Genomic DNA, 16,136 nt, shown 5'->3' with positions numbered 1-16,136 from the left:
GTATGGTTGTTGGCAGGCAGCTGCTTCAGAAACAGTATTTGTGGTTGTAATTAGTATGCTTTTTAATAATACAGGAACTCATTTAGTTTTTGTTTTGTGTTTATTTTAAGGCTGTTATTTGTGCAATCTCTGCTGTGGATAAAATTTCTTATGAGAGAGCAGAAGAGAAATACATGAGAGGACCTTCTGTCAGCAAAAGGTATTATAGTGCCTTATGGTACATAGGTGCAAAGGGTGGTGGGGAGGGTCCGTGATCAGAAGCTGCAGGCTGAAGAATGAAGCAAAACTTTGTTAAAATTCTCAGCAGTCTCCCAAGTATATATATATCTCCCTCTTCCTTGTCATCAAGCAAATGCAGCCATTACAGATGGGTTGTGTCCATCAACCAGCAGAGGGAGATAGAGAGCACACTTTTTTCAGTGCCTCATACCAGCTTGCTCCACTGCCTCTCTCCAGTATTCTCTATCTCCCCTAGCAGAGTGGCTGCAGCTTCTTCGAGCTCCATCTAAAATCTGCCTGGAGGTTGCTCCTGTGCTTTTGCCAGTTGTTAGCAGGGGTGTTGGAGGCTATAGCAGCTTCACTTAAAAGGCACATAGGTTCACCCTTTCCCTGCCTTACCCATACCTCCGTGGATGTGGACACATTGCTTAGCTTTCCCTGTCCTTCACCACCAACAGTGGATGCAGGCACATAGGTTCGCCCTTTCCCTGCCTTTCCCCACTCACCTGAGCCTCCGGAGTTCTATTTACCTCTGCTTTCCTCACAGCGTTACAAAAAAAAAAAAAAAAGTAGCGTCGCGCTTTGGCGCTTAGACGCTGGAACAGAGGTTTTTCCTTGCCTTTTTCTGTGGGACCGGAGCTGTGATACTCGGTCCAGTGAGGTAAGAGTGTTTTCTGACTCCTCCGGGGTGGGCCCGCGATCGGGGCGATTTTGGCGCGAACCGCCATTTTGAATTTTACCGCCGTTTTGAATTTTACCGCCGTTTTCGGCGATGGCTGCGGAGACAGTAAAGCGCTGTTCCAAGTGTGGCAAGCGCAGATCAGCAGCGGGGCTCTGTAAATCGTGCTGTACAGACGTTAGAGCCAGCCCGAGCATGGCGAGCGACGATTCTTTGCGCTCTGAGCTGGCAGTGGGCGCCATTTTGAATTTACCACATGGCGCGACCTCCGCTGAGACGGAGAGTCCTGAGCCCGAGGGGAGGACTCAGAGTGAGGCTGATATGGGAGCTACTAGCCTCGGCAGAGATCCGGGTGCCCAGGGTGAGTTTTTCTCCCCTGATTTTGTCTTATTAATACATAAAGCATACATGCTTAAAAGAGCTCTCCCACAAAGCCCGGCATGGGCCTCTTCTAATCCCCCCCCCCCCCCCCCCCCCCGGTGGATTCTAGCCTGGGTATGCCCTCTGAGGCGTTATTCCCTGATAATTAGCAGAATATGAAGCGCAGAAGGGCTCATTCCCCTTCAGAAAGTGCTGCACCTCCATTTTCCCCTCCGTGGCGGGCTGCGAGGATTCGGAGGACTCTGGCAGGCCTTCATGGTCTGAGGAGCCAGAGTCTGGTGCAGAAGTGACTCAGGATCTGGACGATCCCTCCGCGGTGAGGATTTTCCACCGTGATGAGCTGCCAGCGCTTATTTCTGATGCCCTGCAGGCTCTCTCTCTATTGAGGACCCTGCCAGTGGCATAGCCTCCTCTGAATCCTAGGATGGCTAGTACCAAAATGCCTGCTCGAGCCTTTCCTTTGTATGACTCCATCCAAGAGCTTATTTTGGCTCAATGGGCTGACCCCGAGGGACCTTTGAAAGTTTCCAGGGCTATGGGGCAATTATACCCTCTGAGTGAGGAGCATATGGCTCGCTTTGCTATGCCTAAAGTGGATGCCCTAGTCACAGCTGTGACAAAGAGAACTACCCTCCCTGTTGAAGGAGGTGTTGCCCTGAAGGATATTCAAGACCGTAGACTGGAATCAGCACTTAAACAGTCATTTGAAATTGCAGGTCTCACTATTCGGGCGTCTGCATGCAGTTGTTATGCTGCTAGAGCCTGCCTGGCTTGGTTGCAACAGGCAGTGGAACAGCCCGGTGATGGAGCGGAGCCCTTTTCAGATGTGGCTCCGAGGATGGAGTCGGCCTTGTCCTTTCTTGCTGACGCCCTTTATGATATTGTCAGAGCTTCGGCTAACACATGGCAGTAGCAGTGGCGGCTCGCCGTCTTCTTTGGCTACGGCATTGGGCGGCGGACATGGCCTCAAAGCAAAGGTTGGTGAAGTTGCCCTTTCAAGGCCTTCTCCTGTTTGGTGAGGAGTTGGAGAAAATTGTGAAGTGCCTGGGTGAGGCTAAACCCCAGCGCTTGCCCGAAGATAGGCCTCGGCCTTCCTCTAAGGGTGCGGCGGTCCACTCCTCTTACAGACCTCGCTTCCGTGAAGCTCGAAGGTACCGCCCGGGGCGTTCTGCTGGGTTCACTTCTCGTGCCCTTTTTCAGCAGAGGAACTCCTTTCGCTCGGACAAACGTTCCACAGCCACTGGCTCAAGGCCTGGAGTTCAGGGGCGACCCTCTCAATGATGGTGCGCCGGCCCTCTCCTCGAGTCCTGTCATCGGAGGACGTCTTTCCCTCTTTGCCGAGGAGTGGGCCAACATTTCCTCAGATCAGTGGGTCTTGGACCTGATCAGAGACGGTTACAGAATAGAATTCGACGCCCCTGGAAGAGACGTGTTTGTGGAGTCCCAATGCGGTTCTGCCGCCAAACGGGCGGTGGTAGAGGAGACTTTACAAGGTCTGATTCAGATAGGGGCCATGTCCTCGGTACCTCCCGCCGAACATGGCTGCGGCCGCTACTCCATCTACTTTGTGGTGCCGCGAAAAGGAGGGTCTTTTCGCCGTATTCTGGACTTAAAAGAATTAAACAAATCCCTGAGAGTGCGGCATTTTCACATGGAAACCCTGCGCTCCGTCATTGCGGCGGTACAGCCAGGAGAGTTTCTCACGTCTCTGGCTTAAAGAATCTATCTTTTCAGCTTATTTGCTTGCCGGCCGGCCTCCGCCTGATGCCTTTAAGGCGCATTCCACTAGAGGAATTTCCTCTTCTTGGGCTGAAACTGGAGCACTCTCTCTTCAAGAGATTTGAAGTGCAGCAACATGGGCTTCTAAGCTCTCTTTTGCCCGACATTACAGGCTGGATGTGGCTGCCAGGAGGCACGCACATTTTGGAGCGCAAGTGCTGGCGCATGGTGTGGCTTGTTCCCACCCTATCTAGGGATTGCTTTGATTCCATCTGTAATGGCTGCATCTGCTTGATGACAAGGAAGGGAAAATTAGGTTCTTACCGTGATAATTTTCTTTCCTTTAGTCATAGCAGATGCAGCTATGATCCTTCCCTGTCTGATGCTATCTGCTGTAAATCTATTTCAGGTTCTGTTCATGTTTCCTGGAGATTCCGTCCTTGGGAGAAAGTCGGAAAACAGTCTTCAGGATTCTTGTTCAATTAAAGGAGGATGACTTAATTCCCTCCAGTTTCATGTTTTGGAGGATGAGTTTATTCCTTCCGGGAGGATGAGTTTATTCCCTCCAGTTATGTCTCAGTGGAGGATAAGTTATGCCCTCCGGGAGGATGTTTCATTCCCTCCATTCTGAGTTAATGCCCTTTGTTGTAGGGCCATTGTTCGCTATGAGGAAAGCTCATGTTATTCCCATTGCGGTTTGCCATACTGCTTTGGAAGCTTCAAATACTGAAGAGAGGCAGTGGAGCAAGCTGGTATAAGGCACTGAAAAAAGTGTGCTCTCTATCTCCCTCTGCTGGTTGATGGACACAACCCATCTGTAATGGCTGCATCTGCTATGACTAAAGGAAAGAAAATTATCACAGTAAGAACCTAATTTTCCCTTCTGAATCCTGCATCATGCAAGGCCTGAAGTGATTGACAGACTAAGTATTTTTAAATACACAAGATGTTCTGTTTCAAAATAAACCTTCCAAGTTGAAAGTTCAAAGGGGTGGTTTTAAAGAATCACTCTGTGCTTATTGTTCTTACAGAAGGCTTGAATAGCCACCATAAAGTCATATTTTGTGAAACAGGTGCTCTTGTGGCCTTATAGTGTAGCCTGGGCTAGATGTTCAGAGCCTTATCCTCAGCTGTCAAAGGATAGCAGATAGAGTGGCAGTCCTAACATAGATTAAGGAGGGATACAACTGGTCTGGAGATACCAGGAAGACCAAGATAATTTGTCTGTCTTACTTCTGTAAGGTTCCCTTGGAATCCCAGTTTGTGCCTTCAGAATGAAGGCAATTTGTAATAGATTCTTGACTTCCATTCAGAAGAATTGTCCTTTTAAACTTATTGCACATGGGATGAATACTATTACTTTCAATTAAACTTAATATTTGCATCTTATCCAGGGAAAGAGAAATATTTGAGAAGAAAATCTTAGAAGAAAAGAAATTATGCGAGATCTTGAAGATGGAAGCAGTTCCTGGAGGAATAAAAGACGAACACTAAGTGCTTTGAATGTAAAGGGAAAGCCAGAAGTGGCTTGTTTTCTTTGTATGGAATACGTAGCCTCATTTGTTTATGGGGTATAAGAGGGCTTCCTCTGAGTTTGATGTGTACTTTTCTTTTAATATTTTCTTGTCCCCTATGTTGGACAGTTGGGTGGGGTTTGGTATATATAAATTTATTCCATGGCATAAAAAATGCAGCAGGAATTTTATTCACACCATCCCTTAAAAGCAGCGGCATCTTCCTGCTTTCCATATTCCTTCATCATTTGTTGCCTCTAGTATTTTCTGGTTTGAACCAGGTGCCTTCGACCAGATTCTGTCATCAACTGCTGCTCTTGTGCCTTGTGTAATATGGCTGAACTCTGACTCTGGCTACTTTTTTAAATTAGCTACAGCCTACGCATACTCCCCAGGATCTGAAATAAGCTCTTTAGAAACATATCATGACATATATTTGTATAGAATATGTTAGTGTATACCAGCAAATCCTTTACTTCCCATTACTCACCCAAAACAATGGGAACAAAGTACATTTTGAAATCTACAGCACACCCTGGGGCCAGATGATCTTGTTCTGAATTTTCATTAGTGTTTCTCCACAGACTAGCAGGAGGATGCAGACATGCATGTACTCTTAGGATATGAGAGAGAAATATTGCTTTGTTTGAACCCCGCCTTATGTACTGTAGACTTGACCCAACTCCTACTTTATTCTGAACTGTCTGCAGAGCAATTTACCAATTATGTCTGGAGAGGAGACGGGCAGACTTCCTCTGAATGTGTCTGAGGGCTACAGGGGATAAGAATGCCCCAGAATCACTAAATTAAATCTAAATTCTTACTTTAATATTGTTGTAGAGAAAATTGAGCCTTGATACATGATACCTTGTGAAGGGCAAACAAAAATATTGTAGTGCTTGTTTTCCAGAACATACAGGCCCCCACCCCCCCTGTTCAGATGTGATTGTTTGTGTCCAATGGAAACAAATTAACATCAATTGCTGACAGCAGAAACTTAGTCTGAAGATATTAAAGCAGGTGTCCAACCTTGCCAGGTCAGGTTTTCAGCAATGAATATGCATTAGATCTATTAACATACAATGGAGGCAGTGCATGCAAATACATCTAATGCATATTCAATGGGGAAATCCTGAAAACCTGACTGGATTGAGGACTGAGGTTGGATAAACCTATATTAGAGGGTGTGTTACCTTATCACCTCATCGGGCTGGAAAACAGAAGGTATTGAAATTAATTATGAATTCAATGTATATAGATATATATTAGCCCTTAAAAGCAACTTTTAACATTGCACAGGAAATAGGACCCGAACTCCATTTTTATATCTATTTGATTGAAATCTTGGTGATGGTGTTTTTTTTTTGGGGGGGGGGGGGGACTTTTGACAATTCCAGCTGTCAGTCATGATGAGATATGTTACTCTTAACACCCTCTTCACAACACTGATATTAATGCAGTCTCCCTTAGTACATAAGTGCATGGAAATCTATTCTCCACATCCTCCTGCAGCAGCGACCTGCGTGCCTTCCAAACCTTGTGTGGTAGAGCAGCTTTTAAGTTTCTACTTTAACATAATTACAGACAATGATAGTAATTTGGAGCGGGGGGTGATTTTTAATTGATGCAGGTTTGCTGTAGAATATATAATGTCATTTTCAGAGCTGCAAGAACAAAGCAGAAGTGTGAAAATCTTTATATTAGGCAGTTTATTCTGAGAAGCCTTTCAGTTGTGGCTGAATTCAGCATTCCTGTTCTTGATGGCACGAGTTAGTATATCATTCCATTATGGATAAAGCATAGCGTCACCTAAGACAATTTACAATATGGTTTGTATATTGTTTCACTGTATTTTTATAGAAATATGGCTACTGTTCCATTTTTCTGTCCATATGAAACTGAAATCTACCTCAGTCCCTTTTTTACCATCTTTGTTCTTTAAAGCTTTAAAAGTGTTGCAATTCTGTAAGTATGATCTTATTTCTCCACAGATATGCAGGGGATAGGGATATGTGAGCACACTAGTTGGTGACTTAAATGATAGAGCTAACGTGCAGAGCTCTCCCCTAGCAAATTACAACTTCAAATGTGTACAGGCATGCTTGGGAGTTCATTTACCTCATTTGTGCACCACAGCTGGTCTCAGCTCTCTCCTTCTCCTGTCAGCAGGTCATTATGGTAAAAAAAAAAAAAAATCTGGGCAAGCCAAAGAGCCAAATCTCTCAAACAGCTTAGCCTTATTGGTGCCAACAGGCAACTGGTCAATGGGACTCTCCCAGCTCCCCTCAGATCATCACCACTTCAGTACTTCCCATGCCATTATCCCCACCCCATCTCCCATACCCAACCTTGGCTCTGGCAGAGACATGAAAATCTGCCAGCACTTCTCTGCTGACATGGCTGACTCTTGCTCTGGACCCAATAGGTCATCATAATGCTACCCAGATCTTAGGGCTGACCATTGCTCTGCCATGGTCAAAGGTCCCCAGAGGTATCAATAAGGGAGGAGCACCTGCAAGGTGATGGCACAGCCTTTAAAAACAAAAGTAAAGTTTCCAACACCCACAAGGCCACTCTTCACACAACAGCCCAAGATTCTTCTAAAATGGAAACTAAGCCACAGTGAAAGCAAAGGTTCCCAATTCCTCCTGAGAAAGCAGCCGCAATTCACTTATTCACAGAGAATCTGGTGGATCTCCCTTTAAGGCTTCATCACAGAAAGCCTCTTCTCTGCTCAGAAATTCTCCAACAAGGAACAGGGGTCAAGACAGGTATGTTTCAAATGCCATCCCCCCCCCCCCCCCCCCCCCCAAAAGATTCTGATGCAGTCATCTTACAATTCTTCCAAAGACTTGTAATGGATATTATCACCTTCCTGCAGTAGTCCTCATATATACCAGGATCAGCACAGACCCTCAACATCACTGTGGTCTCACCACTCCAGAACTACTGCCTCCTCTTCTTCCACAAAAGGATGAAGGGGCTTGGTCCACAGTGTCCACTCACTATTCCTGTGCTGACAGCAGTGACAAGCTGGAGATAATGGACTGTGCTCTAGATGTTGGAAGACCCCCTTCTCACTACCACCAATGGAAGATACCACAGCAGGACCTAACAAAGCATACTCCTACCCTTGATTCCTTCAGAATTTGACCAAAGTTCAACTGTCTGCCAGCTAGACACCTGCAAACAGACAAGACTTTTATTCCATCCTCAAATCCTGCAGTGCTACTAAGGAGGTTTTAACACTCCCGGTCTATCAACATATTTGAATAAAAGCATTTCATGCCTAGCTGTCAACAGAAGGTTTAGGACTGAGTAATTGGGATGATTATAAGAGGCCGTTAATAGTAATAAGTCCTCCAGAAACTCCAGCTTTAGCATATGACAATCACCTTTGTTGAAAACTGAAACCTCCAGTAATTTGGAACTCTACAAGGTTCAGGCAGTGTCTGGTTATACCCGCCCACCCACAGTTACCCCACCAATCTGTGGTATCTGAATCAGTCTACAATAAATCGGTCTTCCTGAACCTAGCCCAATTACTCACCAGGAAAAGTATCCCCGGCTGCTTGACTCAGTGGTAAGGAAAGCCTACTAGGACTCCTTGCTTGCCTTTGGAATCATCACACATAAGTGTCAAATCTTCATTCCCAACATTCTGTACTCCAACTAAAGGATGCTTCAGGCACTCAGGAAGCTTCATTTCGTCTCGTGGTAACCCTTCAGGAAATGACTTGCCATTTCATATGCTCTACATATGACATTGCATCTAAAAGTGCTGCAGTTACCATTGGAGCATCCAGCCTCTGAGATGATCACTTAGCAGATGCTCCTTGTCTGAGGGAGCGCTTCTTTTGGAGATGAGGTCAAAGATATGGTGTCACAGATTGGTCAATTGCTCTACACTTCACAAGCTATCCTCTCAACCATCTGATAGCCCTCACAGTACAGAAGATCGAGTAAGAAGCCTTACAAGAGGCAGTTCTTCCAGCAGTTCTATGCTGATAGGTGCTTTTCAACCATATTCTATAACTCCACCTCAGTGTCGAACGCATGAGAGCGAAAGGAACCCTCTTCCCCCAGCAATTTTTTTTTTATAATGCCATCCCCTAAGAGGGTGCCATCTTTACTTGTTCAAGGCCTGGCAGGTGATCAGGACAGATCAATGGGTTTTCTCCATTGTATGTCTACAAAAGTACAAAATACAAATGTATAGTGTTCCTGTCTTTTCTCTCTTTTTACTTTTAAATTGTGGAAGGAAAAAGCCTCAGGGTCCCCATCAATGTTATTGACTTAATGACTTGGGGAACAATTATGTCATCGGCAACAACAAAAAACCTACATAAAACTTTAAATTTCAAGCACTCTGCTTATATTTTTTATGCAATTTTTCTCCATCCATTGTATCCCAGGGGTACACACTGAACTTGTCTCATCAACCACTGAGGCATCTTCCCAAGGATTCAATGTGCTTTCCATACCACCACACAACAATCCTGCAAGCGGAGGTAGATGTACTTCTACAGAGCAAGACAATAGAGGAAGTGCCACCAGACTAGAGACCAAGAGTTCTACTTTAACTTCTTATTCCCAAGAAAGGTTGTGGGGGGGGGGGGGGGGGGACCTCTGGCTCCTCATCGACCTTCAATAACTAGTTCAAAATAACTCCCTGGCCACAATTCTACCACTCATCAAAATGCTTGGCTGTTCTTGTTGGCCCTAAAACCTTATGTCTATATCTCCATACACTCACCGCACTGGCAATATCTTATGTTCCACCATCATCACTTTCAGTGCAGAATCCCTCCCATTCAACCTCTCCTCTACCCTCGGGGTTGTCACTAAGTGTCTAGTAGTGGTTGCACCCTACCTGCAGAAACAGGAGCATTTTGTACTGACTGGTTTTGGCAATGACCAAAGATCTAGCCTTATGGACCATACCCCACACCATCAATCTTTCAGTTGCAGGGATTCCTTGTCAATTATAACCTCAGTCCAAAACAAATTGTTGACCTTCATTGGAGTGGTTTTACTTACACCCACTGCCACAGCGGTGTTCTCACAGGACTGATGTACAACCTTAGTCTTGCATAAGGCCTTTGTCAGACCAATCAGGCATTGGTCAGATCCATCCTGCAACTCTTGAGCCACATGTTGATGGCAGTATATGTATTCCTGCATATCAGACTATGCATGTGAGGTCTCCAATAACACCTCAAGAGGCAATGGGAATCAATGTGCTCAACCTTTAATGAAAATTCCAGTTTCCTTATTGTTGAAGAAGCTCTCTAGATGTTACCAGGCCCCTTTCTATCCACCTGTACAACTTGCCTTCATGACAGACCCTTTCCCTTTGGGATGAGGAATTCACCTTCTTGCCCTGAAGACTTGAAGGCTATGGTCCATATAGGAGTCTCATTTTCACATCAACCTATTAGAACACTGAGCCGTCTTCAGAGCCCATTGAACCTTCACTCCTTGGATAAGGTACACATCACTTCTCATCCAGATGAACAACCGAGTGGTTATGTACCCAAGCAAGGGGAAGCAGGATCATACACGCTGTTTAGAGAAGCCCTATACATCTGGTACCTTTCCTTAACCAGTCCTGTTCAAATTCAGGCTATATACCTTCGAGGCAAACACAGAATGATGGTTGACTCACTAAGTTACAAACTGGACCCACATGTTACCGGGGGCAGATGGATATTCTCTCTAGTAGAGTGTTCTTTAGTAACCAAATACACTGTCTTCTACTGCTCCATCCATCTGGATCTTTGCAGATTAGCACACGATTCCTTTATTAACCTATGAAACCTAGGGCCTTCTGTGCACCTCCTCCTGGCCAGGACAGGGAACCAGCTTATCCTCATAGTTCCTCATTGGCCCAGGCAAAGTGGACTATCCAGTTCAGCTCCAACTTCATCTAATTCTCCTGACCCAGCAGTAAGGTTCACTTCTTCACACCATTCTGCAAACTCCAACAGCATAGCACTTGAGCAGAGCTCTGAAAGTCATCAAGTGCTTACCCAGAAGTCTAAGAAGATTTTATTAGCTTATAAAACTTTTGCTCAATGTTTTTTTACTTTTTCAAGTGGACATGCTTCACATGTAAAACAGAATCTTCAAGAAGCAACCCCTATTCAAGCCTATTATTACAAATCCTCTCATATCTCCTCCATCTATCACAAACAGGCTTCAAAACCTGCCTGCATCTAGTAGCCATCGTGGTCTATCATGACCACATAGACAACATATCTATCTCCTTTCATCCACTTATCTCCTGTTCCTTGGGAGTACATATGAACCTTCTTCCCCCCCCCCCCCCCCCCCCCCCCCCCCGGGACCTTTCTCATCATGGGACTGCAACATTCTTGTGACCCTCATAAAATCACCTTTTGAGCCCCTGGGTATTACTTTAATTCAAGTATCTCACTTGGAAGAAGATATTTCTAGTAACCATCACGGCTAAAGAGTCAGCAAGTTACAATCCCTAGTCACTTTCCTACCATGCTAGAGGCTGAACAACACCAAATCTGCAGCTGGAAGCCAGCCTCGCCTCCTTGACAGAAAGCACATCTTCCCCCCCCCCCCCCCCCCCCCCCCCCCCCCCCCCCCCCCCCCCCCCCCACCCCCCCCCCCAAGGCTGCCCACTGCTCCGCCATCCCTGGGCCTACCTTGTAAAGGCCCTGGTGGTCTAGTGGTGTCTTCAGGGCAGAAGTATAATTTTCAGCTGCAACCTGAATTTTAGGTCCATTTCAGTACTGAAACTGAAATTCGGTTAGCCTTTATACCATACACCCATTTCTTTCATAAAAGTGTTGCCATGTACTCATCCAAAATTTCTCGTGAAAGTTGTGTTTGAATTCTTTATTGACCAATCCATTTTATTTCTCTCTTTCTTGTTTTCCCCCCTCTCCTTGGATCACACTCAGCAGCAGAAGCACTGCTGCATACTGCAGACAAACTCTTCTCTTCTGTCTCGGAGAAATAGAAACTTAGGGAAATCTCAGCTCTGTCTCCTTCAACCCCAGCAACTAGGGTTAGTTGCTTCAAAGTGTTCATTATCATCCTGTATAGCGGACTGAATCATCTTCGGTTATAACCAGTCAGTTTTAGATCTTCCATCCAGGATTATAGCTCACCCTGTGAACTGCCACAGCTTCTATAGCTATCCTCCAAGCTATTCCTCTGACATCTGCAAGGCAGCTATGTGGTGCTCAGTAGGTATGTTCACCAAACAGTACTGCTTAGAAGACCCTGCATCTGCACAAGGCACCACCTTTGGTCAAGTGGTTCTCTGTAACTTTTTTGCTTCTTAACTGCACCACCTCCAATCATCAGGCTGCATTCAATTCATGACCATGGCAGGCAGTACACAACTAGGACATCACCGACTAATGTGTCTGCATATCTCCTGCTTATCTGCAGAAAAAGCAAAGTTGCTTACCTGTAACCACTGATGGACAATTCATTGTACACTATTCTGATCACATCAACTCTGGGGCATTCTGACCCTACTAACACTTAGGAACTCCCATGCATGTCTGTACATGATTAAAGTTGTACTTTGCTAGTGGAGAGCTCCAGCATGTTGGCTCTATTGATGATGTTGCTTTTTTTAGAAAGTGGGAGAATAAGAGATTATGGTTTTTGGACAGCATTACAGAATACCTCCTTCATAGCCTCTGGCTCTTCTTAGCACTGATCTCTCTTGGAGAGCTTCAGTAGGTATTGGTCTCCCAGTATTTTCATGGGCAAAAGCCCGCCCTCTAGCAGTGTGCTTTGCTGCTTTTTACTTATTTAAAGCAGTTGTTCTTGGAGTAGCTTCTAGCCTAACCATTCCCAACCCAGTCCTCAGGGCACACCTAGTCCCTTTGGGTTTTCAGGATACCTACAATTAATATGCATGAGAGGTTCGCATGCACTGTCTGTATTACTTGCAAATCAAACTCATGAATATTCATTGTGGATATCTTGAAAACCCGATGAAACCCGAGGACTGGGTTGGGAATGACTGTGCTAGCCCATAGGTCTTCATTCCCAGTCCTTTGAAGGCTGCCAACTGGTCAGGTTTTCAGGAAATCCCTAATGAATATGCCTACTACTTCCGTTGCAAATCTCTCATGCATATTCATTAGGGATATCATGAGACTCTGGCTTATTGGCAGCCCTTGAAGACCAAGGCCCTAGTCAGTCTGGTTTTCAGGATCCCCATGATGAAAAGCACAGAGAGCTCATTCAGATCTCATAAATATTCATGGTGGACTATCCTGAAAATCAATTAGATTTACACAGATCTCATAATGGATAACCTGAAAACCAGATTGGCTAAAGGATACTCCAGGACCATCTTGAAAAATGTTGCATAACAGGTGCTACTAATATTAGCAGGTGAGGGTGAGAAACAAGTTACTCAGGGCATTCTCTCTCCATCCATCTGAGCAGATGGTAGCAGTTAGGGCCATTTATTGCTGTTCTAGAAAATGGGCAGGAAGCTATAATCTAGTTGTAATTTCTGATTTAAAGGGGTTTATTTGGGGAGGGATTATTACCTTGACTGCCATCATGCTAAAGTGGATCAAATAAATGCTTCTATGTGGCAGAAGAACGTATAACCTACTGTTCATTAACTAGTCCCAGGCTGAAAAGCAGCTCAATTTTTATTTCTTAAAACATTATGATGGTTGAATGTTTACTAAAACTATGCTGGGATGACAGGTATTCATAGGATGTTTCTACAAATTAATATAGTTCTGTTTGTGGGGGGGTATGTTCTAGCTTTTTTTTTTTTAAAGACCAAACATCTCTATCACATATTAACCAGCTGCCCAAAGAAATGTGAGGTGTGAAGACCATGCTGGTTACATGAAATATGAGCTCCAAAAGTAATTGTACCAGCCTGCTTCTCCTCTCTTCTATAAATGCTTTGTGCTTAAGAAGGGTTGCTGTGTACATTGCTATCTTCAGAGTGCATCTTAGCATCAGCAGTGTGGAACTTGCACTGGATTTTGTCTGCTGGCTCTAAAACTGTACAAAATATTCTAGTGCTGAAAGTGTACAGTTTAGGAGCAGAATTATTAGGGGAAGCAAGTACGTACTGTAGTATTGTCTACTGCTACACATGACGTGTCAAATATCATCTGTTGTAGATCTTTCCTGAAAAGCTTTATTCCTTTCTACTGTCCTTTTTTTTGTATTCTAAATATGCAAAGTATGGGATTAAATGAGCTTTACTACCAGTTTTATCATTTCTGCCTCTTTTATTGTGTGCATTGCAATACTCTTGCTTCCTTAAGTCAATGTAGTTCCTATCTTGGAAGGAACACGCTTCTACTGTTGTAGCATTTTCTGAGTTGCAGATAATATGGTCTAACTGTTGTAAGATGGAGTCCTAGAATTGGAAACTGCGGGGGGGGGGGGGGGGGGGGGGGCAGGATATAAAGTATATATGCACTTACTATTTGAAAAAATGTATTTAGGTTTTATGAAGTGGATAGAGGAGGTTAGACCCTATGTAGCTAACTCATGCTGCAGAAGAACAAATGTCACTAAAATAGGTATATGATTGTCAGCTTAAAAAGACAAACTAGACAATAAAGACACCTTTACTTATATTCTAACAATACATTAGTGTTTTAGGTCATCTGAAATTTTAATGTAGCCCAACTTCATGCCAACATACTGGTCTCAGACTTGGTGCAATGTTTGGCTTTTACTTTTTTTTTTTTTTTAGCTGTCTGGGTCAGACAGGTACTGTGTTGCTTTGAAGCTGATAAAGATATTTATTTATTTTTATTTATTTATTTATTGCATTTGTATCCCAATTTATCCCACCTCTTTGCAGGCGCAATATGGCTTACAATTCGTCATGGATACTGGAAATAGAAGAGAATATACAATTGGTTTTACAGAGGGTTATGGGTTACATGGTGGTAAGATACATGAAAGTATTAAAGCAAAAGGCATTAAATGACATTTCTGGATATATTAAGGATAGTACAGTTACATGTGTTGACCGTTATAATATCTATTTACAAATGGGATGTGCTTTCTGATGGAGAGCCCTGCATGAAGCTCAGCTAATATCAATAAAGTAGCCTAGTGGCTAAAGCACCAGACGTGCCTGTTTCAAATTCCACTTCTGTGCCTTGTGATTTTGGATAAGTCACTTAACCCTCCATTGCCTCAGGTACAAACTTAGATTGTGAGCCCTCCTCCAGGGACAGGGAAATACCCAGTGTACCTGAATGTAACTCACCTTGAGCTAGTACTGAAAAAGGTGTGAGCAAAATCCAAATTAAAACAAAAAAAATCATTCCCAGCAAGCCTATACTATGGAGGAAGTAGCTATTCACTTAACTCTGCCTAAGAAAGATGGTTGTAAATAAATTGTATTTAACACACAAAAGTGGTTGCTCCTGATCTGTGGCAGCCTCCCATAGAAAAGGCAGTAGCTACATTTCACCGTAGGAGCCCGTTCTGTGGGTGCTGAGTGTCATGTAACGCCTGAGCACTATCCCAACCACCTACCTGGGGTTAACCCTGTGGCCACCTGGAGGGTCCTACCCAGTACTGCCCAGACCTGCCTGCATGTGTGCCTACACTGGCATACCATCCACCTACCTGCTGGGTCCCGCTTGCCTCTAGGTTAGTCTCCCACCTGCAAGTTATTTCCCCAGTAGTTTCTAAGGACACTGGAGCCACAATCCCAAGGGGTCCCACAGTTCCTAGAAAACACAGACCAAGAACACAAACTCCAGGATTCTTAGTCCAGGACAACAGAGCTAACAAAGTAATAGGTTTATTATATAAAAAAATTAAAAAAAAAAAAGAACAGTGAATGGTAAAAGTGATCAACAGTAAACAAACAGGTAAAATAACAAGGACTCAGTATTAAAGCTAACTAAACACTTTTTACTACCTAAGTATCTGGGGAGATCAGGAAAACTACTCACAAGAATTTGAACAGTCTCTCGGTGCAGATGTCTATCCCCTCTACACTCCCACTTTGAGACTGGAGAATTCCAGCACATTCTGGACTAGTACATAAGTTGCCACATTGGGACAGACCAAAGGTCCATCAAGCCCAGCATCCTGTTTCCAACAGTGGCTAATCCAAGTCACAAATACCTGGCAAGATCCCAAAAAAGCTCAATACATTTTATGCTACTTATCCCAGAAATAAGCAGTGGCTTTTCCCCAAGTCATTTTAATAATGGTCTATGGACATTTCGTTTAGGAAGCTATACAAACCTTTTTTTTAAACCCTGCTAAACTAACTGCCTTTACCACATTATCTGGCAATGAATTCCAGAGTTTAATTACATGTGAGTGAAGAAATATTTTCTATGATTTGTTTTAAATTTACTACTTTGTGGCTTCATTGTGTGCCCCCTGGCACAAATTTACTGCATATCTTAGCCTTCTAGCTGGAGTGGACTAAAGCCCAGAGACAGTCCCCCTAGCTTTTTGTTTCTTTTGACCCAAACCGGCTGGGGGTAGCCATCAGCAAACGCACACTTTCTAATTGGCTAGCAGATTACATTCCCTTTACTTATCATGGCCCTGACATTACTTTCTAGAGTCAACCCAGCTTTAACATATGGCAGTAGCTCACT

The 16,136-nt window shown here is 44.2% G+C and overlaps 1 protein-coding gene across 4 annotated transcripts in view; it reads left to right on the top strand.

Moving 5' to 3' along the window:
- PWWP3A (PWWP domain containing 3A, DNA repair factor) overlaps positions 1-5,456 on the top strand; it is a 170,630-nt gene extending 165,174 nt beyond the window's left edge. For 3 of the 4 annotated variants that reach the window (XM_030220350.1, XM_030220353.1, XM_030220352.1), the window contains 2 exons: positions 111-199; positions 4,393-5,456. In XM_030220350.1, coding sequence (XP_030076210.1) covers positions 111-199; positions 4,393-4,492 — 189 coding nt within the window. In that variant the 3' untranslated portion in view covers positions 4,493-5,456. The remainder of the gene's footprint in view (positions 1-110; positions 200-4,392) is intronic. The other variant, XM_030220351.1, reaches the window with a different exon arrangement.
- The last annotated feature ends 10,680 nt before the right edge of the window (positions 5,457-16,136 follow it).

Source organism: Microcaecilia unicolor, chromosome 11, assembly GCF_901765095.1.
Source record: "Microcaecilia unicolor chromosome 11, aMicUni1.1, whole genome shotgun sequence".
NCBI lineage: Eukaryota > Metazoa > Chordata > Amphibia > Gymnophiona > Siphonopidae > Microcaecilia > Microcaecilia unicolor.
The sequence above is the reverse complement of the archived record's forward strand: the minus strand, read 5'-3'. Positions and strand labels throughout refer to the sequence as shown.